At 40.2% G+C, this 27812-nt stretch overlaps 1 protein-coding gene across 1 annotated transcript in view; it reads left to right on the forward strand.

Moving 5' to 3' along the window:
- Positions 1–27812, forward strand: part of LOC128740802 (putative neural-cadherin 2) — an 81513-nt gene that overhangs the window by 14193 nt on the left and 39508 nt on the right. Inside the window, exons 2-3 of the mRNA XM_053836368.1 lie at positions 3125–3240; positions 10391–10555. Of these exons, the coding sequence (XP_053692343.1) occupies positions 3125–3240; positions 10391–10555 (281 nt within the window). The remainder of the gene's footprint in view (positions 1–3124; positions 3241–10390; positions 10556–27812) is intronic.

Raw genomic sequence — 27812 nt, forward strand, 5'->3', positions numbered from 1 at the left:
GTCGAGTACTTCGGTGATAACACGGCTGGAAGGGAAGGCTGAGGAAGATGCAGAAAGCCTTCCAAAATAAGGCAGTCAAGGAGCGGGTTGTGTTCCGCCCGACGAATTGAAAATAGAACACATAGTGAATTTTTTCTCCTTCAACTGTCTGGCGACCGGGAGGAAGAGGGAAAATTTTTTGTATTGTACCGAAGAATAACATCATTGTTCTCCTTACTAGAGTGTAGATGGAAAATAAGTTGAGAAAATTCCTTTCTTCGCACTGCACAATCCATGATAATATATTGAACCGTAGGAGAGGAAAGCGAACTGCCGGTGGTGAAGTGAACATGAAGGGAGAAGCAGCTAGTAGACCAGGCTACCGAAGTGGAACGACATGGAAAACGCAGCTTTTCCATTATTCTTTGTGTTGCAGCTTTTTTTCCCCATCATTGTTGCTGTGGCATTCATTGTTGCTCGTGACGAACAATGCATGTCGAATTCAGAGAGGAAATGAATTCGGGTCTGACTTTGCGCCGCACCGCGCCGCGGCATCATCGTGTGGCAGCGATGTGCAGTTGCATGGCGATCGAGCTGCAGTTGAGTTGTTTTTTTTTTGGTTTGGAGTTATTGAGAGTTAAAATTTCGAATAGCGTTTATACCAACAACGCAAACCGCAAACAGGAAACTGCACTTTAACGCTCAGGTGCACAACAGTTGGTACACAATAGAAAACCGATTTTTCTAACTCTGGGATTGATTGGTGAGGCGTAATCCTGCAGAGAAAATAAATCAATTGCTTGTTGATGGTTGTGACGTGATGTGCTGTTGTAATATTTCTACATTTTCGTATTAATTTTCGGTTCAATTTGTATACCTACCTTAACAAAAATGTGCCTTTTTCAAATATGGAAACATTCCGACGGGATTTCCTTTCATAATTAACTGACCCTATGTGATAGCTGCTATAATAACAAGTCCGATGGAACCATTCGGAATGATAAACTTTCCTCGAAAAAACACAGGAAATAGCGCTGGACATGGATAATAAATTTGGTCGAGTTGAAATTGAATCCCAACGGCAATCATTTCGCAGGGAATTAAAAAAAGTTGAAGCGCACCGAGAGCGTCCTTCATAATAACTTTTAGCCCTAGGCAGTGCGTCGAAATATCATGGTCAGAAATATGAATGTCGAAAGTTTTAGGTCCATCTCAATTAACCTTGAAAGATGCTTTCAGCAATGCGAAAAGATAATTCAATTCCAGAGTTGACTTATTCAATTGAATCGGTAAATGAAGCGTTGAGCCATTCACAAAAATATTAATCTTTAATTCTAATGACTAACATTTCCAACATAATTATTTTGCAGAAATCACATCGTAAACTGCATCACTTAAAGCACTAAAACGTGTTCGCACAAGGTTTCCACCACAACAAAGCTAGGCAGCGTTCGCGTAAATCGTCATTACCTCTGTTCTAATCAGTTTATATAAATAGGCCGGGGGCATTCGTTTAACTATGCACTAAAATTTGTCATCATAAATCGAAACTCGTGCCGGGCCACCATTGCTATGCATGGGGAAAAATCTATGAACATTTTCATCAAATGCAGCAAAACGCCATCGCGTATTTCGGGCGAGCACATCGCGCAGCGTAGGTACGTGCGAATGGATTTTGCATGCACGTCATGATTGGAAATTTTGATTCAATTCCTGCTCACGCTTCTGCGAATCGCTATAAAGCTTTACGCAGCATTATTAATCATTCATTTGCAGTGGAATAACCGTGCATATAAATCCGAAATTAGCTGCTTGCTACTTGCATTTCATCAAGCCCCTTTCATCCAGACCGCAAACCGATGAACCGATCGAATTCAATAAAAGCAGCGCTGGGAAACTAGAATTTATACAGATGCAATATATTATAAATTTCATAGAACATTAAAAAACACACCTCCGCTTTTATGTCTACTATCTAGCTGTTGAATAATTTGAATATCACACCGGTCAGCAAGGGTTCTGTCAATTGAACAAAACTTTCGTTATGCAAAGATTATAATTTTAAATTTTAATTTGTCTATTAAATATTTGGTTGATAGCTTAGATGCATGTTCTAGCTATCCTCATTTCCACTCAAGAAAAATTGAACCTACAAATATTGTTTCCAAATCAATGGAGACGCATGGGTATTTTTCAACGTGCACTACCGGGCGTTCCAATAATTCCTGCGGTTATTGATAATTCAACGTGTCCAGCTAACGACATTGAAACGAGTTAAAATTGCAATCACTATGTGGTTTTGGGGGAGAACGACGGAATATCATCCGAACATCGGAAAAATGTCATCGTACAGTGTGCATGTACGTAGGTAATTTATCTCCACTTGTCGCCACAAAAGTTATAGCAAAATTAAACATGCTTCGCAAATTTGTGCATAATACACCGCATCAACCGCTGGCTGCGTAATTAACGAAACCGCATCACTCTCTCTCTCTATCTCTCTTTACTCGCACAACGTAAACTCATTTACTTTCTGATGTTACCTGCACGTTTAATTATGCCTTTAAATAAGGCCGGCCACATTATCGGTGCGTCCGTCGCCTAAAACGAGGCCGGCTACTTCGGACCCGGGTGCGGTTATAACTCAACCGCAATGCTCTCATCGTCCGTCTGCCATTTCCCATATTTTACAGCCACAGCTAATAAAAGTCACCCGGCGAGCTGTGTGGTCACACATCATTTCTAGTCTGAACCTCGTGACCCCCACCGACAAAGAATTCATGCCTTGCCAGTGGGCTGGTTATGTGGTTTTTGCGGTTTGAAAAACTCTAATTACGACTGGAGCTGTTTGATTGTCATCTATATAAACACCCCAAAGCGATGGCGTCTCTATAATTAGACGTCATAAATCCACGGTAGCCGGAAGCTACTGAAAATTAAGCTTGTTAATTAGGCAAGCATTGTGGTCATTAGACCTATCCTAGTGGTACATCAATCACCAAAATATCTCATTATGTAGCATCCAAGCGAAATATGTCAGGTAGCGTTATATCCTTCCACAAAGCATTATATAATTCACCGTGATCAAAAAACCATATCAAATTATACCTTTTCTGATGTGATAATCTACTTGTTTCGATTTCAGCGCCTGGTATTCGATACAAGATCACAAGCGGTAACATAGGTGGAGTTTTTACGATTCACAACACCACCGGAGCTCTGTACGTAGCGAAAGCACTGGACTACGAGAAACTCAAAAAGGTATGTAGATCGATGCTCGAAAAACAATACTCTTATTTTTGGTAAGTGACAAATTTAACAATAACGAATGACGATTGATCAAAGGAAATAACAATACAGAGACGAAAATCCAAAACAGATCAAAAGCACTTTGAGAACGGTGCCTGGGTCTACAGTTTTGTTCTATCGAATAGAAAAATTTAATAAATGGTAAAACCCTAGCTACTTTAACATGCCAATCATTTTTTTTTTTTGAAAATTTTCGCTTAAAAACTGAAAGTTGAACTCTGTCTATTTACTGATGAATTTACCACACAGAAGCCTGCTTCTATCCCAGGCAGCCTTTTTATCATACTTATCTTACTTACAACATCAAAATTTATTGCAACAGCCTTATGGATTAGTACTTTGCTTTAGTAAATACTTGGTGACGGTCCGTTATCGATCCTGTGCCGAATGAATTATGATTCTCCAGTACTGTCGGTCTAACGTCTAAGGTTGCCGTTCTCCAATCCCCTCGAACGCCAGCTGAACGTGCATCATCCATGACAGCGCACTCGTACATTGGCCATCAGCCTCGAAGTCTACGGTCTCTTCCAAGCCACTTTGCTATCTTCCCGATATCAGCATATGAACAGTATTTCGGTATATGCCAATTTAATGCAGTTAGGCAACCAAAAAGCTAACAAACAGCAACGTGCAGTTTAACATACCAGATATGCTAATAAACGGTTGATTTACTGTTTATGTTAAAGCTTATTGGTTACATGGGTAGTGTTCTGTATAGCGTCAGTTTTGTGAGACCAAACCCCGTGAAGCGCCTAGCGTGGCAAAAGTGCGATTCACGGACGGGGCAAAAGTGCGATTCATGGACTAGGCAAAAATGCATAGGTAGTTATATATATATAACTAGTTTTAGGCACTAGATGCTAGAAATGGAAGATCTGCCCAAAACTGTGCTCTACAGCCTAAAAAACGTGTCTATTCGCTGGTAAAACAAAAAAAAGTCTGGTAAAGTTTCGATTTGATGGAGGCTGCAGTACGCCAGCTGAAAATGGGAAAGGTGCAAATTAGCAATATTCCTTACTATAACATATCGAAAATTAAAAATATTATGGGTTTGGTAGCTACTGCTGTACTAATTTCATGGATTCAAACTTCGCACTTTTGCCCCTCGGTACTCGCACTTTTACCCCGCGGGTGAGGCAAAAGAGCGATTCGGGACTTGATCAGAAAAATGAATAATTTATGTTACAAAACACTATTATTCTAGATGATTTATAGTTTAATGTGAAGATATTGAGTTTTTGCATCAATATAAAATATATTTTACTGTTAGGCTTCTTTAAATTTCTTGAAAATTGATGACAATCAAACATCGCACTTGTGCCCCGCTCTACTCTATATCCAACGTCATGGAAGCTGCTGAGGTCTCAACTGCTATTCTGACGCAACCAGCGTAGCACGAATCAACTTGACTAATTTCGTCGGAAAATCATGCTCTAGCATTATCTGCCACAGCTCATTTCGTTTGATTGAATCGTACGCCGCCTTAAAGTCCACGAATAGATGATGAGTCCAGGAACTTGTCTAGTAGCTGACGCAGAGTAAACATCTGATGCGTCATTGAGCAATCCTTACGAAAAAGCAGCTTGGTACTCGCCGACGAAGGATTTGTTCTTCTTTCCAGATCCTGACAATGATCTGGTAGACTGCTATGTACAGCCGCTCGCTCCCCGCTTTTAGAAGATCAGCCGGAATACCATCCTTACCAGCCGTCTTACAGTTTTTCAACTTGATGATTGCTTTATTAACCTTTTCTATGCTGGTGGTTCCACAGCTTGGCCATCACTCACAATTCTTATCCTGTTCCTGCTGATCTCCGTGTTTACCTATCAGTGCTCCTTCCACCTGGCTACTACCGTTGTTTTTATAGCGGATTCTTTTTACGCAGCTCTAGGCTTTCTATACATTTCTCTATTCTGACATGTAGCAGCAGTGAACACGCGACTCCTGGTCTGGTTCTTCTCACCTGTCACTTTCCGATATTCGGCATCAAACCTGCTGTTACGTTGTCTTCCAAGTGTCGTATCTACCACCTCTCTATGGAGATTCCTTCACAGCCTACTTATATATCCCCTTTCTTCCTGCTGTTCTGCGATTTGTTGATCAAGCTGATTTGGTGTATTCCACTGCTATACCACCTGCATCTGGATGTTGAAGTGCAGCGCCCTCTTAGGCTGTGAACCATTCTGCAAAATTTTTAACTTTTTAGTTAAAATTTGACAGTTCGATAGTTATTCCCCCTTCTGTTGAAAATAACCCTGCTCTGAAGCATGGTTATTTTTGCCAATTCGATGGTTGTTCTGAGAGCCAATGAGATATGCACAGGTGAGGAAAGAGCTTCCATGTGTTTCACTGATTTTTCCTTGAATTTTTTTTCACCAATGCATGGATGCTTATCGTATAACAAATTTGTTTATTTAACCCGAAATGAAATGAGATAAATTTTATCTATCAAATAGGAGCAAATAAACATCAAAAATTCATCCAGTTTCAACCCGGACTGAATAAATAAATTCGCTATTACAGGAACATATCTTACCTTATATGCTCTCATTGAGCAAAACAACTATCAATCTGTCAAAATTTGAAATGTTTCTCATTCTGAACTGATTTTAACCACTCGAGGAGAAATGACTATCGAACTGTCAAATTTCAACTAAAAAGTTAAAAATTTCGCGAAATGGTTCAAAGCCTTAGTGTGTGCCTTCGCCGCGTTCGTCAACTTTGCGCGAATCTTATAGACGATGGGATAGTGTTCAGAGTCAAAATTGTGTCTCCGAAAACACCGTTCATTGATGATAACTGAAAAGCGTGGATCGTCAATCAAGACATGACAGATCTGAGAGCTAGAGTCTCCATTTGGATGCCTCCGGGTATGTTCCCGAATATTCAGACGTGTAAAGTAGGTGCTACAGATGACCATTCCTCAGGACGTGAGTTCTGAATTATTAGCATTGGTCGACAGAAGAAAGCTATGTCTTCTTATGACAGAATGGAAGAATTCCTTTCTCCAAATGTGCGCATTTGCATCCCCGATAATGATTTTCTTATCATGTTTGGGTGCTCTTTATAGGTCCTCTCGTAGCCTGTCGTAGAATTGGTCTTTATAATCCTGTCGGTGCGTTTACGTTGATTAGGATGCAGTAGAAGAATTGGCCTCAAATGCTTAACAGACATATAGGGTAAATGAACCAGTGATTGTGGGTACACCAGTAACGGTGGAAACTCCAAATATTTCATAATTTTGGCGGATTCCGATGTTGGGCCCCCGTTGCTTGCCAGAACTCGCTTAAGCTGATCTTACCACACCGCTCGGTGTGCCCCTCTTTGGCTTGTTCCTTCCAGATTCGAAACGAAACCCATTTTTGCAGGATAGTTATCCGGCATTCTAGCAACATGTCCTGCCTAATGTTTCGGTCCAGCTTAGCCACTTTCTGAATATTATGTTCGCTGAAAAAACGCGCAAGTTTGTAGTTCGTTCTTCGCCTCCAAACACCGTTCTCTTGCACGCCGCCAAAGATGGCGCCGCCATCTGTGTTTACATTTCATCGTGTCGCGTATTTATCTTCAACCCAATCTTCTCTGCTTCGCGTTTCAGTCTGGTGTACTGATTTTCCACTGCAGTGCAGTACCTTAAATGTTCTGCCGACAGCATCCATGTCGTCGGCAAAGTAGATAAATTGACAGAATTTATTAAAAATCGTTCCCCCTTTCGATCGTCGCTCGTGTTTTATAACACCTTTAAGCGCAATGTTGAATAGCAGGCAGGATAGCACCACCTTGCCGAAGACTCCTGCGAGATTCGAATATGTCGATATGTCTAGTAAGATTACCCGCAATGTCGCTTTCGTCCAGAATTTTCCATAGTTCTTGCCGGTTTACACTATCATATGCGGCTTTGAAATCAATGAACAGGTGAGGACTCAGAATTCGCAGCACTTCCAAAGGATCTGCCTCAGGGTGCAGATTTGGTCCGATGCTAACCGACCCTCCATGAAGCCGGCCTGATAACCTTCCACGAGTCTATTGGCTATTAGCGATAGTCGATGAAAGATGACCTTGGAAAGCACTTTGTAGGTGGTATTCAGGAAAGTGATCGCGGTTGTTCTGGCAATCCAGTTTATTGCCTTTTTTGTAGGGCAAATAACGCCGTCTCTCTACTTCTCCGGTAGTTGTTCCGTATCCCAACACAGTCAATTAATGCATATCCCATCTTGGTTTTACTTGAATTTTATAAAGGTTTTATTGCGATATTAATCATTACCTCTGGTTTTATTGTGGTATTCCGCAATACCAAAATGATGCAAATCCAAACATTTATTGTGGTTACCACAATAAAACTTTAATATTTTTTGAAACGATGGTTCTACAATTGATGAAGGGACGGTAAGGGAAAGTAATGAAGAAGGATTTTTTGGGAATGGAGGGAAAAGAGTGGAAAGGAAGGGGGGGGGGTTATAGGTAGCTACCCTTAACAAGTTGTCTTTGTGACTCTTACCTTTTGTCTAATGCTGGAAGGTGCATGGGTCGAACCAAGCTTAACCCCCCCTCCTTCCTTTCTACTCTTTCCCAAAAAATCTTTCTTCATTACTTTCCATTACCGTCCCTTCATCAATTGTAGAACCATCGTTTCAAAAAATATTAATATATGCCTGACCGCATTTCAAGGTCAAAAGACTAAAAATACGAGTTTGGTCAACAATAAAACTTGTTGGCCGCACCACGTCTCTTATAAACTTACCCTAAGTGTGGCATAGCAATACAAAATGGCGCGCCAATCCAAATTGATCTTATCGCGGTTGCTTGTCAAACTGCAAGAAATCTGTTTTTTGGAGTTATTAAAATGGTAACATCCTGACCAAACAGTTTTTTTGCTGTAATTATGAAGAATACTAAAGTTCAACAACAAAATCATTTTTATGCGAGGCCATATTGCCATATTCTAGTATTTTGTTTTGGCTCGCAAACAAAAATTCATCAAAACAAAGTGTTTTGCAGAAAAAAAAGTTATTATGAATCGATTTTCCTGTCACAGAAAGCAACTAAAATGATTTTGCTAGAAATTGAGATTGACTAACTGATGAATATATTTATTTTGTTAAAAAATCCAGTTTTCGGAAATTGCAAAATTTCAGTGGCGCGTTGAATTTATGCACCTATCATACCAATATGCACGATAAATTTAATGCGCACATGCTGCAAACGAACTAAGACTGCTCAAAGTTCATTATCCATTCTATGGGATATTTTATTATGGTCGCTATAAACCAAATCGTTCAGAATGAGCTGACAGTAAAATTTTAACTTTTCTGCTCACGGATGTATTTTCAAGTTGAAAAAGCTGGCAAACCAGAGCGAAAAGCAAAAGGTTTTATTAAATTATGGCGGTGGCTGATAAACAGCAACAGCTTCATCGGTTTTAAAGCTGCTCCCAGCGGAGCGTGATACGACTATTTGAGCTTATAACCTGATTCTTATAGAGGTTATAAAAACAGTGGAGTGCGGTCATCATAAAGTTCTAGTGGAGCTCACAATTTTATTAGCGGTTTTATAAAATTGGTCATGAAAACTACTATACCAACAATAATCAAACTTGGAATTGTTACTTGGGATAGCTGGCCAACTTGTCCGGGCCCAAATTGATAGGTTCCGCTCCAATACTACGCTTTCCTGCTGCTTTGCTGTTAGCGTGCGGGATGCAGCCTATTTCATATTCAACAAATCGCTCCAAGACAGACGCTGTTTGAGCCGCCTTTCACAGGGGAATGGCCATCGATCGTGTGAATACGATTGTTTACAATTCATCATGTTAGCTGGCCGAATGCTGGGGTGTTTAAAACATCCAGTTCCAGCATGTCCCCATCGCATCGGACAAACTTAGGTCGTCGACTTTCACTTAGAGATGCTTAATATAAGATAAATTTCAACTATATTTACTGTGTCACATGTCCGCACCTTTTTCACTGGTCGATAATTCATGCTAGTCAAAGATGGAAAAATCGCTTCTAGCGATCATGAACATAGAAACGATCAAATTCCGATTTATTGACATCACTACTTGTAAGCGCCACATACTTAAGAGAGCGTAAGAGAGGGCACGCAAAGAGAATCTCTCATTTGCACATTGGAACTTTTGAAATGTTGTTCGTCATATATAGTATCTCGTAATCCTAATCCTAATAGCCGACTAAACATTGCGATGCTCAAAACCGCAACCACCATGTTCCAGCAAGTACTTGTTGGTTAAACTCAGTTCAATACCAACACTGAGATAAAGCAATTTCAGGCAATCTTGATTTGCTTGCTTGAAAGTAGGCCAAGGACAAAACTTAAATACCGGTTTATTTTAGTCTTGAATTTCTCTTTTTACATTACGAAATGGTATCTGATTTGCAACCAAAAGTTATTAATACAATGTACCCATATACCCAATCTATCATTAATGAAAAAAAAATTTCTTCTCGTACGGTAGAAAGTTGAATCATTTTATATTCAATAAACCCTGCACTGAAATGACAGCTCTTTCACGCCAACCTGCTTGTCAACATAATTCCAATCGACTAGTAGTTGACTGCAAACATCAATTTTGCTTCATTCAGAATCCATAATTTATGACAATGACAACAAACCATTTTCCTGGGCACGCCGGTACAATTGATTTCGCTCGCTGTGCAGTGCAGCACATGCAGCGAAACCTATTGGAAATCAATTTCTCTTCGCTTGTTGACAAGTTTTCCATTCTAAGAGAGCACTGCTGAAAATTCCCAATTTCCAACAGAGCCGAAGGACGGGCGCAATATGATGTTTGCTGGATGGCCTTTCCGTTGCGGACCAGTAACCACATCCAACTATCATCAACCGTCGCGTCGTCATTTGACATTCCGCTCGACTGCTGTAAACAAGCTCCCGCCCAGTCGACGGAAACGGGAAACCTCAAAGACGAAAAAATACCCTCCGGCGATGGATCCAATTTTGCTGGCACTGCCATAACCATTCCCTTCGCCCATTTATAGTCCACAATGCCACGATTCATCTTTTATATTCTCTCGTTTCTTTCCATAAAACGACGCAACTTTGTTGCTGCAATTGCTGTGGTACGTTCCAGTACGAGCTCCGGCTGACGGCGTCTGACAGTTTCAAGGAGAACTACACGACGGTGCTGATCAACGTTAGGGACGTCAACGACAATCCACCTGTATTTGAGAAATCATCATATCGCACACAAATCACCGAGGAAGATGACCGAGGCCTACCGAAGCGTGTACTGCGGGTAAGTATTCGGAGACGTGTTGCGTCCGTTAGAACGGTCCTGGGACCGGACATCGGGCACCGGACACCATCAACTCTCTCACAAGGTGGCATTTCCTGGAATGTTTATAGCGATACCGCACCGGCACCAGTTTAGCCATTACCATTTGTCAGTATCATCAAGCTTCGGGGATAAGTTTTTCATTGAGTTGGATGTTTCATTCCTAGGGGACAGGCACGTGCTCGTGGAAGGATCCACGCCGGAATAAGTGCCAGCGTGTAAATGAGTTTAATACCTACCTAATGTGTGTGTGTGTGTGTGTGTGTGTGTGTGTGTGTGTGTGTGTGTGTGTTTGTTGTCTGTCTGTCTGTATGTGCGTCCGGGTTGATGGATGAATGGCATATAAAATGTTTCACAACCTGGCGAGGAATACTGATGAGACAGGGATATGAGTTGCGAAAAGGTATGAGTAGTAAATCAAAACTCTTTCCCAATCCTTCACGATAGCACTGCCAGCTAATGGTTGGGCTAATAGCGGAATTGGTAGGCGTGACCCAATTTATGAGCGGAGGTAAGTTATCCCTGAATACCAATAGATTTATTTTTGATCCTGATTTTGATGATACTTGTACCGCACTATACATGAGCAAAGTTTAAAATAATAGTTTTTTGAAGTATTATCCCGAAAACTCTATCAGCATTTAAAAAGTTTTAGTCAGTGAGATTTACCCGGGTGACACTACGTGTGGGATTATATTCGAGATCGAGAACGAGCATTCTCTTGCTTCTTTATAAGTTATTTATTCTTGTCAACTAGAAAAAAATCACCTGTTTACGAGGATAAAGGTGAAAGCAATGAACCTGAGAAATATTTTGCTGTGCAGAAAAAAATATTTTTAAAGCTTGTTATGAAAAATGCCGTTATTCAAAAAGGAAAACTGAAAAAACAGCCAAAGTATTCTGATTTCGACAAAGTTTTCATTAAAATAATGGTACCATAGTTCCCCATTGCAAAGTCACACTATGTCCTAATAGGTCACGTCCCCTGCTGTGCTTAGCACTTAACAATCATAAATATCAAACTTCCCTCTAAAATGAATAAAGTTTCCTAAAGCATGGAAACAAAAAAGAAACATCTTCGCTTTTGGCTAGGTTGCACTTTAAGTTTTCAGCGACTTGTGCACCAGGCGGTGGTAATTACATTTTAAAATAATTACCCACTGGAGAGCCCAGTGAGATAGATATTGTGTATCCGGAGACAACACAATCGGAAGTGCTGATTCCATTTTTTGCTTGCAATAATCGATCCCAGAAATATTTTTTCCCTCCTTCCCTATGTCATACCACAAAATTACTACGATCCCGCCTTCGATGGTGCTTTTTCTTATTTTCGGTAATTATTGTGCTGTGCGACCACTGCTGCCTCCAACGAGACATCCATTAACGGACGACCCTAACTGTCGCATCGCTTGACAGTCATTGCTGTGTACGTACAGCCATTTTTAACATTTATCACCAACTGCTACGTTATTTACATTTATTGTGCTTTGTTTATTTGGGAAATGAGGCAAAGTGGGCCAACACTTGTCATAACAGTGACGCTTGAAATTATTTTGAAAACTGTGCAAATTTTGAGTTTTTGTTCCATAATTTAAGTCTATGTCACAGAAACTGCTTCTTGTGGCACTACCAACGATCCAGCAAGCTTCCCTTGTGTTTGGTCCATATTTTTATCGAGGTTTGTCTGCATTTATTCGTCCTTGCGGAGCCTATCCTCAACATTGCAATCCTCTGAAACAACTTTAAAATGTCGTACCATTCTCTACAGTTTATCGGCAGGAGCATCGTCGCCATAAACTTCTACAAGCATGGGCTTCGCAGTCGGTTATTAGAGTATAGGAAAATTACGGGGCTAGTGCGAAGATCCTATTGACTCTACAAGTAGGTGCTACTTGACTGGGCGGTGCGCCCAGTCGAGATTCGAGCATACCATGACTGACCTGTTAGGCCAGCATCGTACCCCGGAGCTAACTGGGCGGACATGTAAAACAAAATCTTAGAGCTATATTATGGTAATCGTAAGATCTTCGCATGCCATGATTCAAATAAAACTAATTTAAAGTTTATAGGACTACTACAAAAACATTAAAACATTGAAAAAAACACTGGCAAATGGAATTTATCAGCAGTTTTCTTGACAGATGTTTTATCTATCTATGTATATAAAAGTGAGCATGAGTTTGATGGTTTGTTTGTACCACCATCACTCCACAACGCCTTGACCGTTCTCCACCAAACTTGGCATACATGTTCCCTGATATAAGGGAATCAGCACTGAAGGGTTGATAAAAGGGGAGGGGGATAACAGGGGGAGACCAGAACTCCGATAGGTCTGAGGTTCGTCAAACACATGTTTTTGACATAAAATAAATCAACGCAGGGGTCGACAAAACAGGGAAACGGTCTCTTACAACTGGGTAAATGTGTGCATTTCCCTCACATTTGGAACGATAGCAGTTTTACAATTGGCCGAAACAGGAATAGAGTGGCCATTAAAAAGGGGGAGGTTCAAAAACGTTAAAAAGGCTTTGTGTCGATTTATAGGGATTACCGAGAAAGAGACAGATTAACAAGTGGTTGGGGGACAACTGACAAAGGGAGGTAACATCCCAGATAGCACCAACTCGTATATCAATGTACGAAAACTATCGTAAATATCTCCTAACAAACTCGAAATCGTAACTAAAGCTGGATAAAGTGGGATCAAGTTGATTTTCTGTCGAATATAATGATAATAACTGACATACATACGATTTTCAGCACAAAATCGTACAGTAGTACGGAGCAATTCGCGCATAATCAGATATTATCGTATATAAATACTTATATAGTCGTAACGCTTAAAATTATTCGTAATCACGTATATCGCCTCCAAAATAGTACGGATATGTCAATTTTGCGCATGAAATACGGTTTATTTAGCATGTATAACTGTACGCAATGTTGATTTTTACCTTATTTATACATATGAAAATGCTAGCTGGGATATTCATATGAAGAAAAAGGGTTTTGTTTGTAGCATTATGAGAAAACAGATGTACAAGTAACTGAGAGACAAAAGGTCCCCGAGTAAGATCGGGCAATCAGCTAGTTCTTTAATAATTTGCATGAAAACTTCCATAAAGAAACATTTTGGGAGGAGGTAAACCATCAGAAGTCAAAAAAACTCTATAAATGATGTCGTCATGATTGCCATTCAAAATGGCGGACTGTTGTCTTATATCTTGTATGACAATCTCTATAAAATGGACTAGTTTAGAACAGGAATCAGAAAATCTAAAATCACTAGCGCCTGAAGGATAATAATATTTATTGTCTCTGCTTAAAAATTTTTGGATGAAATATAATCAATCGTTGTTTGTATTGAAGGGACGCAGTAATGGATGTTAGAAATCAAAAATAGAAATTTGACGCCATTTTGGAACCATGAATGGCGGATGAGTTCTACATGAAAAATTCCACAATATTGCTTTTTTTGGAACAGTGATTGCTGTAAAAGTTAATAAAATACACTTGATGCTAGTTTGGAATCCGAGATGGTGGATGGTTTTCCAATTTTTGTAATGAAAAGCCGCACAATAACGAATTTTTTGAAACGGGAATCGCTGTTAGGAATCTAAAATATATATTCGTTATTTTTAATATTTTAATTTGGAGGTGAAAGCGTACAGGACAACATTTCGGGATAAATAAGTAGGTAAGGTTATTTTTAAATTACAGATGACGAAAGTTTATTTTGTATCAAGATATATAACCCATATCTTAGTTGGAAAGCTACTGCAAAGTCGAAACTCGACGAATTTTTTTTTGGATTAAAAACCCTACGATGTGGACTTTTCAAGAACGGTAGACAAATGGTGAAAATGACAAGGGGAGAAACGTTCAAATGTGGAAGAGGGTTTTGTTTTTTGCATTATTAAAAATTTTATCACGGTAACAGCTGTATGAGTGAATACGAGACTAAAGAAATCCTAGTAAAATCAGCCACGCGGTAAATTAAAATAAACAACTAGCAAATTCGCTTAATCAACATAGATGTCAGGTTAACAGTTTTTAATGTTGTTGTAATGTTGTATGCATACATTCTACTACTACGTACACGTTCGCGAGCGCACAGCCTCGTAGCGTCTTTTTGCACAGCCCGCTCACGAGGCCAACAACTCGTGTGCAGAAAACAGCCCGCAAGTGGGCCCACTTGATACAGATTTTGAATTATTTCTTCTTTTCTTCTTCATCTGATGCCCTCGTGTGTGTAACACGGATACGAGTGCGAACCCTCGCAAGCGATCGGTATCAGCTTCTCGGGTTGACGGGTAATGATGAGTGAGAGCAACGACCGTGACTGATGGCTAAATACTAAACTAGCTATATTGAAAGAATGGCCAAGTAGCTCAATAACTCAGGATCATTAAACCAACTCCTCTATTTGACGAGAGAAAGTGGTTTAATGATGATAGATAAACGACAGATGCTCTGATACGATGACCATTCTTTTTAATAAAGTTTCTTTAGTAGCCACCAGTGGTTGGAGAATTCGCGAAAAAATGCTAATTTGAAACGATGAACATACACTGTTCGGCTGTCTAGCCGATAATGCATCCTTATCCTTTGAATCTCATCACGAACATAACCTCATCGTGAGCATCGAAGTTCGTTGAAAAAAAAAAATTGAATATTGAAAATTGAGTGTAGTGTGGTAGCGGTGCCTCCCAGTTGACTTCGAGGTATGACGCTGGCCTAATAAGCCAGTCGTCGTATGTTCGAATCTCGGCTGGGAGAGGCTGTTAGAGTCAATAGGATCGTAGCAACTGGCCCTGCAATTGTCCTGTACCCTAACAGCTGGCTGCGAAGTCTGTCGTATAAAAACAGAAGGTCAAGTTTCGATAACGGAATGTAGCACCTAGGCTTTGCTTTGCTTTTTTGGTAGCGGGTTTAGAATACCCGAGGACGCCGGAAAGTAATCAAAATAGTATCACCATGAAAAGAGATTAGTTTAAAGTAGTGTTAGTAACTTTAGAAGCTGCAGAAGATGTTATTTCGCACTTTTGCTTTGCACACGATATTCGTACATTCAGTGGTGCTATGAAGCGTGAATGTATGTGGCTCATTAGTTATAGCGAATTGAACTATTCGTATCTCTATTTTTCTCATGATAAAACCGTTTGCCGATGCTCGGCGTAAATATACATTTTTCGAATTTTCCAACCTAGGGTGGTCACGAATTATTCGTAGCATAAAATTTGTATCCAAGTTTATATTGTGGAGCGTTTCATGCAAATACTTTACATTACAATTACAAAAAATCTAGAAACTGATCAATTATCTGCCATTGAAGATTTCAAAATGTGATTCAACATCGATTTATGAATTCTAATCAACATCCTTGCTCTATGGAAGTCCATATTTTGAGATTTTTATGCAAAATACTAACTATTTTTTTTTGTAAAGTGTAGGAGTTTTTGGTGCGAAAAATGATAAACTGATGAAACTGGTAAATTTCTTCAGACTGAAGTTTTTGGAGCGTCTTAGTAGAATACGAAAGCTGAAATTAAATAAAAAGAAATCTTATCCAATTTAATTCTACTATGTATATACATAGTACACATATATGCATAGTAGAATTAAATTGAATAAGTTTTCTTTTTATCTAATTTAATTTCAATTTTGCATAGGTTTTCATGCAAATCGTAGATTTCAAAATGGTGAAAAACATCGATTTTTTTACGTTTTACTGCCGTTTCTCATTCCAGAAGAAGGTTATATTACACAGATTTTCATACAATATAATCAAAATAACTTAAGTCACCTGGCATTTTGAATTAAAATGGTGTCAAATATCGAATCCCAAGAAAAGAAAAGAAACTCAGGTTTTGATAAAATAAATTACATGTGCACAAACTTGTTCGGCAATAAATTATTTCTCTTAGTCACAACTAACATACCACACAATAACCGATTAAATTATATAGGTTTTGATCATCGACTAGTAACTACTTAAGAGAGGCATTACAGTCAAAGATATTTTTCGTTACGATTTCGACTACTTGTGTTCAGTACGTCGGTTTTTAGTCATGGATGAAGACAACAGTAAAAATGTTTTCGTCGTTGGTTGACCAACAACTGTGGTCTCTACTGTGTTGGAAGACAACCCTGATGTCTGTTCTAATCATTTTCCCCTTTAACGTTAATCCTGGGAATCTCGCCAAAACTCTTTTGGCGGGCAGTGTCAGGAAAAACCCCATCACGTGGTCGACCTAATTCAGACAGGCTGGCTTGCTGGCTAGCTGGCTGGAACGTGAACGTGTTGCGTTTGTTTTATTGAGTGCCATGCCAGTGGTCGGCCATTCGGGAGCAACCTCTTGCTTGGCGAAACGAGCCGTCGAGCGAAAAGGGACCGTGGGAGTTCGAACGAAAATGACTGTCCCTTTGCATCATTGAGAAGCACGCGAAAACGGGATTCAGCTTGGGCCAAACCATCGCCGTCTTCGGAGGCAGCTCTACATATTATGTATGTGTGTGCTTCCGATTCTCTTTTGGCAGGTCGGTTTCCGCTGAAACATTCATAGGATGGGAAAGTTTTTTTTCTCGCACATTCGAAATGTGCCTCGTAGGGAATGCAAAAGCAGGGCCAAGTTTCGTTCTCAAATTAGAATAAATTTACATTATTCATCAATTACCGTTAAATTTGCTCGACCAATAAATTTGTGTTATAAGAAACTTTCCTAAGGCGTGGTTGGGTGAAAATGGATTCCATCAATTTGTATTTATTTGGAATAAAATGTTTTGCCGAGAAAATTCGGTAACCACAGAAAATTTTCCCTGCACCCTTTTGATTTGGGTTTAGGTTTTAGCATATATTTATTTGAAAATTGATTCACGTCAACACGACTCAAATAAAACCACCGCCAAATGATATATAGATACAGGGAGCGATTATCTTAAAATATTTGCTAAACCAAAAGTAAATGGTCAAGTCTCAGTGTGACGCCAAAATAACAAGCAGAATGTACGACCCATCCCAACCTCCTTTCTGTCCGACTAATGTCCCATCACATTCCACCGTACCGCCCGGAATCGAGCGTTTGACAATCTACTCTAATTTCGGGCGGATCAAACTATATCGCACCGTTTCCAGCCAATGTCACACCAACCGGCACCACCGGCCAGGATACCCGGCTTTGCGGTAGTTGGCTTCATACACTCTCGGTAGGAAATAATTGATAGCCCCGGCAGCTCAAATCATGACACAGCTCTGAAGGAAGAGAAAGGAAGCCAGCATACGGTTACAGATTGGATTGCTAAATTTTTCCCCGGTTCCAACAACAGGGCAGCTCGTCTGTCGCCAGCGGGACGATGTTCATTAAACAAGGGGTAGAGCGAGCGTGCACACAACACACGAGAACGAGAAAACGACTGTCCCAGTAGTAGTAGTAGCAGTAGTAGGATGATAGCAATCTCCCATGGGCGGAACAGCCAATTTGCGAATGGAACCTTTTCGGAAGATCATGAACACTTGATTTGACGGAAAGCACAATTTGTTTGGAAGCTATCTGACGACACGACGGCTAGTTAGAAGGAAGTTTTTAGATCGTTGCCCAGCGGAAGCGTCTACAGAAAGCTCAACCCTGAACAGCAGTTTGATTTTAATGGATTTAAAAAACCTACCCTAGGCTTTAACCGTTTTCTAATTTTATTTTATGTTTTGCTTACCATTTGGATTCTTAAAAAACTCAAATAATTATTTTCATTTTAAAAGCAACTCTGTTGTGAAAGCGATTTAGCAATGCTCGAACAGGCGATTATGGTCCTTTCCTAATATCACGAAGGTTCTGATAGACATGAAACAGCTATTTCGTTTTACTTGGTTCAAGTACTTTTACCGTCGAACTTTCTACTCGTTTTAGTTGCTTCAGTTGATGGTAAAAGAAACATACTACACTCAGGAGCCTTGGGTTCGTAACAATATCCAAAAGCAATTCCATCCCAATGTTCAATAATCTGAATTTTCCCCAAAACACACAACGACAATAACTAAACCTCCATTCGCAGCCCCATTCGAATGTCCTCTTTTTGCACTTCGGTAGAACAATAAACAATTTCGACATGTTGCAAATATGTGTTACGAATTATAAAAACCAATAACCTTTGTTTAACGGAGCAATCCAAACGCCTCCGGGTTTATCGTTTGCGTTTCCGAAAAGCACAAAAAAAACCTACACACTGTTGTACACCACACTTTGGGTCCTTCCATTCAACCAGCCGCAACGAACGGGGATGCAAATTGACAATCTGTGCTTTGTGTGTGCCACAGGCACACAGTATAAGAGCCACCACAAGCAACCAAACACGAAAATGCAGTTTATTTCGCGTGACAGGACCGAATCTGTTGCTCGATTCTCGGTGACAATACGTACTCTAGCGAACGAAAGAAATACTGCATCCATCTCGAGCTTGAGCTTGAGCGAATCGATTCGAGAGGCAAATTCAGACATCCAACTCGAAACGAGCGAGCCTGTGTAAGTTCAATTTCCTCCAAACTAACATCAACGCAAATCAATGGAACGACGCGATGCGCTCCGCAGAAGAGGAAGGATCAAGCGATGGGCTGAATTTTGGGTTCCGAAAATAGTAAGATGGCGTGAACGATAGTCGATTGTTTCAATCGATTGCAATTACGTTGGATGGGACTGTGACTGTTGTTCGGTTTGACACAATTTCTTGTCAATTAGCATTTGCTTCGAGCTACGAGACTGCAAGTCGGAATGAGGTTTCATGCTTGAAAGTTTTGTCCTCGAGAGGCTATAGCTGGAAAGATGAACGGTAATTTCGACAGAGAATTAAAGTGACAATATTGACAGGATAAGATGCTTATATCAAAACGAAATAGCAAATGGCAGTGAATTTTATAATGTAATTCCGGAGAAGACTCTCTGGAATTTAAACAATTCAAAACTATGCAGTTGAAAACACTAACCTCAACCTCAACCTTCTAACATAATAATCATAATGAGGTCACTAAGTGCGACGATAAAGAAAATCATTGCCACACCATTATCACAAGAAACGTTCGATTAACGTGTAAATTTATGAAGGAAATAGTTGGGACTACTTTCATATAGAAATTTCCTGCCTTGCACTGCATTGCAACATTGCAATGGTCGACGGAATGCGCTCGATGTGCAACGGAACATTGGAATGTAGCATGGAATGCTTAATTCCTAGTAAAGTGAACTAAATGGGCAAGAATGCTGATAAAGTTTCTATAAATAGCAACTAAGTCCAAGTAGTAATGCGAATTCCATACAATATATTTCTCCCGCCATCCCTTCTGATGTATATCTCGATGAAGTCAAAGCAAACAGCATTATGGAATCGTATGGAATTATTTGCGATATTTTTGCCTTTATTTTTGTTCAAAAATCTACATCTGATTCGGAGGCTGCTGTTGCATCTGCCAATGTTCCTGCTGATTTAGTGGACATAAGTACGTTCAAAATAACGCCCGATACGATTTTGTCAGCTGCTAAAAAAATGAAACGTTCGTGTTGTCCTGGACCCGATGGTATTTCAACTCTTGTCTTCTCCCGTTCAGCAATGGCATTAGTGGAACCTTTGTGCCAAATATTCAATAAATCATTCGAGAACGGCAAATTTCCAACGATCTGAAAACAGTCATTTATGTTCCCTGCTGTTAATAGTGGCCACCATCGGAACGTTCGAAACTATCGTAGAACCGCTAGTTTTTCTGCTGTGTCCAAACTATATAGAATATAGTGAGTAATTTTATACTTGCTAGAACAAAATGCTATATTTCCACCAACCAATACGAATTTATGGAATTCGTATTCGTCTATTTGTATGTCCCACACGAAACAAAAGGACCAAATTGATGTGATTTATACGGATTTAAAGGCTCCATTCGATCTTAGAGACCATAAAATAGTACTGCAGAAAATTTCACGACTCGACACGTCTCAGAATTTTACGAAATGACTCAGTTCCTACTCAAGTAACAATTTGGGTTTTATCACACTCTTATGACGGCATTTAAGACCAAAATTGGTCTTGAATGCTGCAATAAGAGTACAATAAAATTCATATTGTTGCTTGGGTACTTATGTGGCTGAGTTATACGTGTGTACCTTGATTCCTACTTCTCTTTACTAACCTCTCGGATGTTCCTCAAGGCAATAAAATGGGATCTCTTCTGGTTTTGCTTAGATTTAGAATTGATTGCACGCTGTTGTATACTAATGATTTGAAATTATATTCGGTAATTCTTTCCATAGATGACTGTATTCGGCTTCAAAGGCTCTTGGTTGTGGTTATTGATTGGTGAGGAAAAATTGGCTTGTTATCAGCATCGCGAAATTCAAGTAATTACATTTCATCGCATCACCATTCCGCTTGCTGAAGAAACAAAGTAAAGCAAAGCCTAAGCTGCTACATCCCGTTATGGAAACTTGACCTTCTATGTTTATATAACAGACTTCGCAGCCAGGTGTTAGAATACAGGCCAATTGTGGGGCTCTTGCTACGATCCTATTGACTTTAACAGCCTCTTCCAGCCGAGACTCGAACATACGACGACTGGCTTATTAGACCAGCATCATACCTCGGGACCAACTGGGAGGCGCTTGTTCCGCTTGTTATCAACTACCAATAGAACCCAGCTAGCATTTTCATATGTATAAAAAAGATAAAAATCAGCATTACGTTCAGATATACATGCTAATAAATCGTATTTGATGCGCAAAATTGGCATGTCCGTACTATTTTGGAGGCGATATACGTGATTACGAATAATTTTAAGCGTTACGACTGTATAAGTATTTATATACGACAATATCCGATTAAACGCGAATCGCTCCATACTACTATATGATTTTGTGCTGAAAATTATATGTATGTCAGTTATTATCATTATATACGATAGAACATCAACTTGGTCCCACTTTATCCAGCTTTAGTTACGATTTCGAATTTGTTAGGAGATATTTACGATAATTTTCGTACATTGATGTACGAGTTGGTGCTAGCTGGGAATGAGCATGTACTCACAAGAGTCTATCAAATCAATGACCTTGGGGTATTGCTTTACGCAAAACTCGCCTACAACTTACATTGTACCAGGGCAGTATCGAAGGCTTTGGATGCTAAGAACCTGCCTATATCCGAACATTTTCCGCTGTTGAAAGCATATTTGTGTTTAATAAACCGTCACATAAGCTTGTTCAAAAAATATATCGCACTAGGCTTTTATAAACTTGTTTTGAAACATTAAGGGATTAAACAATCCCTGTCACCTGATTTTAAAAATAAATAAATAAACACATAATTCGATGCTGCTAAACTAAACGATTCAAATCTTTCATTGTTGTTCTAAAGTTGTATTGCAAATTTTACAACACTTCATCAAAATGAAAATTCATTTCTTGGATAATATGTAAGAGAGAGAGAGAATATCTGATGCGAAAAATGATTAATTGGATGAACTGAAACTGTGCAATGGCAGGTGATGCTCGCACCCAAGCTTTTTCGATTGGTTACCGAATGTTTTACTCACTAAACCACTGTCGCCCCTTAGGTAGTCCTATATCTCCCAATTACCCCCGTATACGCACCACACACTCCTATGCGACGATATTATTTTTGGATGACTGCTCTTTATTTCTACTGCCGAGGAGATAGACTGTTATCTACTCGGCCACTGCGATAGACACAAGTAGTGCATTGCCCATTATCGCTCCGGCAAGTCTCGTGATTAAACTACCATCGGGTGTGTTTTCTCTTTACTCATGTATAACTCTATACGCGGCTATCTTTATGCGTCATCCTGCCAGTAAAAACCAGTTAGATTTAAACTTCTCGCTCGGTAGTAATCTGCAATAGATGTAGGAAGAGGCACAATATGTGTCGATAACCCAACCAAACGCGTCGCTATCTTGATAAGTAGATTTAGCAGTCTCCTTTTGTCCAGCGCCTCTATGGTTCAAAGGCACAAGTACCAGCGAACCACATGCCCTGGCGGGTGTTCTGGGTTCGAATCCGGCTATAATCTCAGATTATAGCTTGGTTCGACTCATGCACCTTCCAGCATTGGACAAAAGGTAGGATTCAAAATGACTACTTGTCAAGCGTAGCTACCAATATCCCTCCCCCCCCACCTCCTTTCCTTTCCGCTCTTCCCCTCCTTCACCAAAAATTTTCATTTCTTTCCCCTACCGTCCCTTCATCAATTGCAGAACCATCGTTTCAAAAAATATTAATATCGATGCAGACGGGCTTGAACAACATAGATCCAAGGTGTGTGCCTTGTTGAACTCCTGAGCAGTTAGAATACTCATGCGATAAGGCGGTACCAACTTTGATTTCCAGGGTTATGTTGTTAAGATCACAACTAAGCACAAATCTGCTAGGGAAAATCTAAATGCTTAAACTGTTTATTGACAATAGCCCGTATGAATAAAACAGTTTACTTTGCTTTTCCCATGTTAATCTTATGGGCGAAGGAAAGTAACAGCTTTTATTCATACGGCCTAATGTCATGATCAATGCGATCAAACGCCACTTTTAAGTCTGTTTAGATCGCACCTATCCGATGACCGTTACCAAGCTAAAAATGAGGTTGATCTAATAGCTAAAGGTGCCAACGATCCTCACAACTAAAGTATTATTCATTAATTTGACCTACTTTGGAGAATTCAGCAGAAGTGATCTGATCTGAACGTTCTATTAAAATTGCCCTTTCTTCCACCAAATAAAAGTGCCAAAAATAAGCGACAAAAAAAGTTAGACCAAAAATTACATTCCTTGACAAACTATTTCTCTGGGTCCCAATCATTAGTATTTGGTGGTTGACCTATTCTTCTTCTCTCGTACCAATCTTCGTGGTATGAACTCAACCAGGTTTCGACATGTGCTGACAGGGATAGCGTACCATGCTTCCTGGAGCTTGATCCACAGTTCCTCCTTGTTCTTTGCTTTCACGGGACATTAAGTTTACGGACACGGACTTTTTAACGATCTGCCACAGGTTCTCTATTGGATTCAGATTAGGCGACTGTGCCTGCTATTACATAATCAATTTGGTTATCTTCAAATCATCTATCGATCGATCGAGCAGTATGTTTAGGGCCATTGACATTTCTCATTCCGCCTGTGGTAGCATCTTACGTATTGGTCTATTATTGATTTTAACCAGAAAAAATGGACCAGGAGAAACATGCCCTGACCATGCCATGATATTTCCTCCTCCATGTTTAAGTGTTTTTATTGTGCACCAAGGTTTGAAGGCTGAGTCCACAGGACGGCGAACCCAGCATTTTCCATCGATTTACTTACTAATCCTTGTGTGACATCCCTCAGGATTTGACCTGCATAATAATGTTCCGCCAACAAACTCGGTACATGGCTGTCCGTCTCCAATTTCTCGACTGTCCCACACTTTCCAGGTCATGCTATACTTGGTCTTACCATCGAGTACCCTTGCAGCTTTAGCAGGTTTCTGAATATTGGGTTCGTCGAAGAGCCGCGCCAGCTCGTGGTTCTTCCTTCTACTTCATACATCGTTCTCACATACACTGCCAAAAATGGTCCTAAACACACGACGTTCAAAAACGACCAGTGCTTTTAAGTCCCCGCCGAGACGTCCATGTTTCGTGCCCGTAGAGGACTGCCGGTCTTATTATCGTTTTGTGCATGACACATTTGGTACCAGGCGAAGCTTACCAGAACTTGAAGGTGTTGTGGAGTTCGTAGTAAGCAGGACTTCCGGTAAGAGCACGTCTGCGCATTCCTCTGCTCCAGTTGTTATCCGACGTCATCAATGACCCAAGGTATACAAATTCGTCCACCACTCGTCCCTGTCGACTATTCGTCGACTATTGTCTATGCGAGCTCGATCGCGCTCGGTTCCTCCTGCTGACAGGTACTTGGTTTTAAACGTATTCACCACTAATACAACCTTTACTGCTTCACATTTCAATTTGGTGCTAAGCAACCGCCTGGAATGTCCTTCCGACAATGTCCATTTCGTTAGCGAAACAGATAAATTGGCTAGATTTATTGAACATCGTGCCCCACATGTTAAAACCTACGCGTTTTATAACACCTTCTAGCGGACTGTTGAACAAGAGACAGGGAATACCATCGCTCCCAACTAACAACTTGGGTTTTATTACATTCTTATGATGGCACTTAGGACTAAAATTAGTCATGAAACCCGCCATAAGAGTACAACAACACTCACATTGTTGCTTGAGCTTTGTCGCAATCCCCTGCGTGTTTCAAACGAGCTCGGTAGCGCGCCCGATATCCTCACGTAGCACTGTACAACATCCATCGTGGCCTCCGTCCATAATTTTCCATAGCTCTTCACGGTCGATAGTATCGTAGGCGGCCTTGAAATCTATAAAAAAAAGGTGGTGCGTAGGGACTTGATATTCGCGATACTGTTGGAGGATCTGTCGCAGCACAGTTGGATCGCCCGTCCACAAAACCGGCTTGATAACTTCCCACGAATCTACTTGCTAGCGGCGATAGACGGCAAAAGATGATCTGAGAAAGCACCTCAAAGTCGGCGTTGAAAATGGTGATCGTTCTTGTATATTAGGCATATTACTCCCACCTTCTACTCCACCGGTAGCTGTTCGGTTTCCCAAGTCCTGACTATCATCCGGTGCAGACAGCTAGCCAACCTATCCGGGCCTATCTTGGTAAGCTCCGCTGCGATAGCATCTTCGCCAGCTGCTTTGCTGTGCTTGAGCTGCTTGATGGCTTCGATCACTTTACCTATGTCCTATTGTCGGAACTTTATCTTATCATAACAATCTTTGTCGAAGTTTGTTAAAAAGTTTGAGCTGACCAGATATCCCTGATTTAGAAGTCTTGTCCTGAATGACCAAGTCTTTCGCATTGATGCCTGAGAAAAGTCAGCCCAATGTTGAAACGCTGAAATTCATGTCTGAAGAAACTTAAATGAAAATAAATAATGAGGAGTGAGTAATGAAAAATGAGGAATGAGGAATGAGAAGTATGTACTGAGAAGTTATTAATGAGAAATGAGTACTGAGAAACGAGTAATGAGAAGATAGTAATGATAAGTAACTAGTAAAAAGTGATTGAGAAGTCGGTAGTAAAAAGTAATAAGGATTGAGCAATGAGTGATGAGATTTGAGTATTGTAAAGTGATCAATAAGAAATGAGCAATGAGATGCGAGTATTGAGAAGTAAGAAATGAGTACAGGGTGAGTAGAAACTGACAGTAAATGACCACAAAAATAATACACTTGCATAAATTTTATTTTTGAGTGTATTTCGTGTAAAATATAGCCATAATAACAATCTTATATTGGTCCCATTCAAATCTTTCTTCCTTTTCTTTAATTGGTAATGGTCGCAATCGTTGCTGAAAAGCGTTACAGCTGGCACGCACGATATCCGGAGGCATTTCATCCCAAGCATTCTCCAAACGTTGCTTGAAAGTATCCACAGTCAATCCTTTGGTGCTCTCTAGCTTGCTTAGCATGTAACTCGATGCAAAGACAAGTCGCTTTTTCGATGAAAAATAATCCGGAAAGTTGTCCTCACACCAAGCCTGTGTAGCTTTCGCCTGGTGAGACGGTGCAGAATCTTGTTGGAAACAGTCTGGTGCATTCTTGTAGTGTGTTTTGACGATGGGAAGCAAATGGATCTTCAAAACATAATCGATGTAATATTTAGTGTTGATTTAACACCAGGTTCAATGAACAGCAATGGAACCTTCAAATTTTTGGCGAAACATCCCCTGGAAACATTCTGAAACCTTTGAATAGCCAGTTTACCCCGAGAAATATTAGAAAGATGTGCTGCATATATCCGACCATTTTTTTGGTTGTGGTCATCTTGTAGCAGGAACATTTTTTCGTCCGAAAGCAGAATTTCACAACCACTTTCCGCTTGAGCAGCTGCCGATATCTTTCGACTCTTGCAACATTCTGCCTTTAAGTCAAACCGTGCACCCGTTTGTTTTTTGTATGGAATCAATTTGATGACATCCGGTGTTCTTACGGCCAGGAGTTTGGGGATTTTCCGCTTTTCCTGGAGACAACTTGGTGACATGTTGGACCTAGCTCTTTTAATTAATTGTTGGTCTTAAATTTCCCAAAAAAATTTATCCAGTTTTTCCGAACCTACTCACGTAATGTTAAAAAACTTTCTCAGTTAAATGTTTTCAGTTGTGCTGGATATATCAACTCTTCCAATAAAATGTTTAAAACTCATCATTTGGTTTATTGTTTATCGAACCCGTATTGTTTTCTGCAGACGTAACACGTTTTCACAACAATTCAACAAAGAGGCGAACAGAAATGATCGTACTGTGTGTAAACACATCAAGGGTAATGAAATATAACCTCAAATGTTGAAAAGTTTATCTGCTTCAACATTCCCCTGCAAACAGTGTTGTTAATAGTCGAAGCTTAATTTTCTAGTCGTAGATAGAGTCCCTGTCCTGTGCGGGAAAGCGAGCACGACTGCTGCAACGTAATCAACGTCTGGTTGAGTTTTCCTTAACCGTTTGTACTGTGTGCTCTATCAACCGAACAGTTGGTCATCTCCCACTAAATGCGTTATGTACCTAGTATATTGGATCGTCCTGTCTCTTAATTCCATAAGCATCGTCGTCTGCTGCAGTGTTGCTGTGAAGCAGTTTCTAATTTGTCTGCGTGCTGCGAAAAGTGGGAAGCGCTATCATCATGTGTGTCAACCGGCTTCAGTCCGTGCGTCTGCCGAGCCATCCCTGTTCAGCTAAATTGCTCTTACACGTACTGTGTGCCTTTGCCTGGGGGTTCGAGTGTCATGGTGAAGCAAGAAAAAGTGCTACTGTAATTGAACGTTGCAAGGCAATAAATTTGATAAGTGTTATGTCGAAATGGCTGAACACTCGTGTGCCAGTGTGTATGCATGTGTGTATGTTGCTAACCGACGGATCGAACAAAAGCTAAATGGCTAACAACTAATGAAAAATAAAATTTATCGTTCTGCTAAGCATCGAACTTTACTTTAGCCATAAAGCATTTTGACCTTCCTTCCCATTTACCCATTTCCGGAGGGAGGACAGGAATGAGAAGGTTTCCTTTTTACCAGAATCAGCTAGAATCCTGGTCTTGGTGCTTTAATCGAGCGCCGCCCACAACACCTTCCCTGGGATGCTTAAACCCTGGAACGGTTTGGGGTT

This window comes from Sabethes cyaneus, chromosome 3, assembly GCF_943734655.1.
Source record: "Sabethes cyaneus chromosome 3, idSabCyanKW18_F2, whole genome shotgun sequence".
Lineage (NCBI taxonomy): Eukaryota > Metazoa > Arthropoda > Insecta > Diptera > Culicidae > Sabethes > Sabethes cyaneus.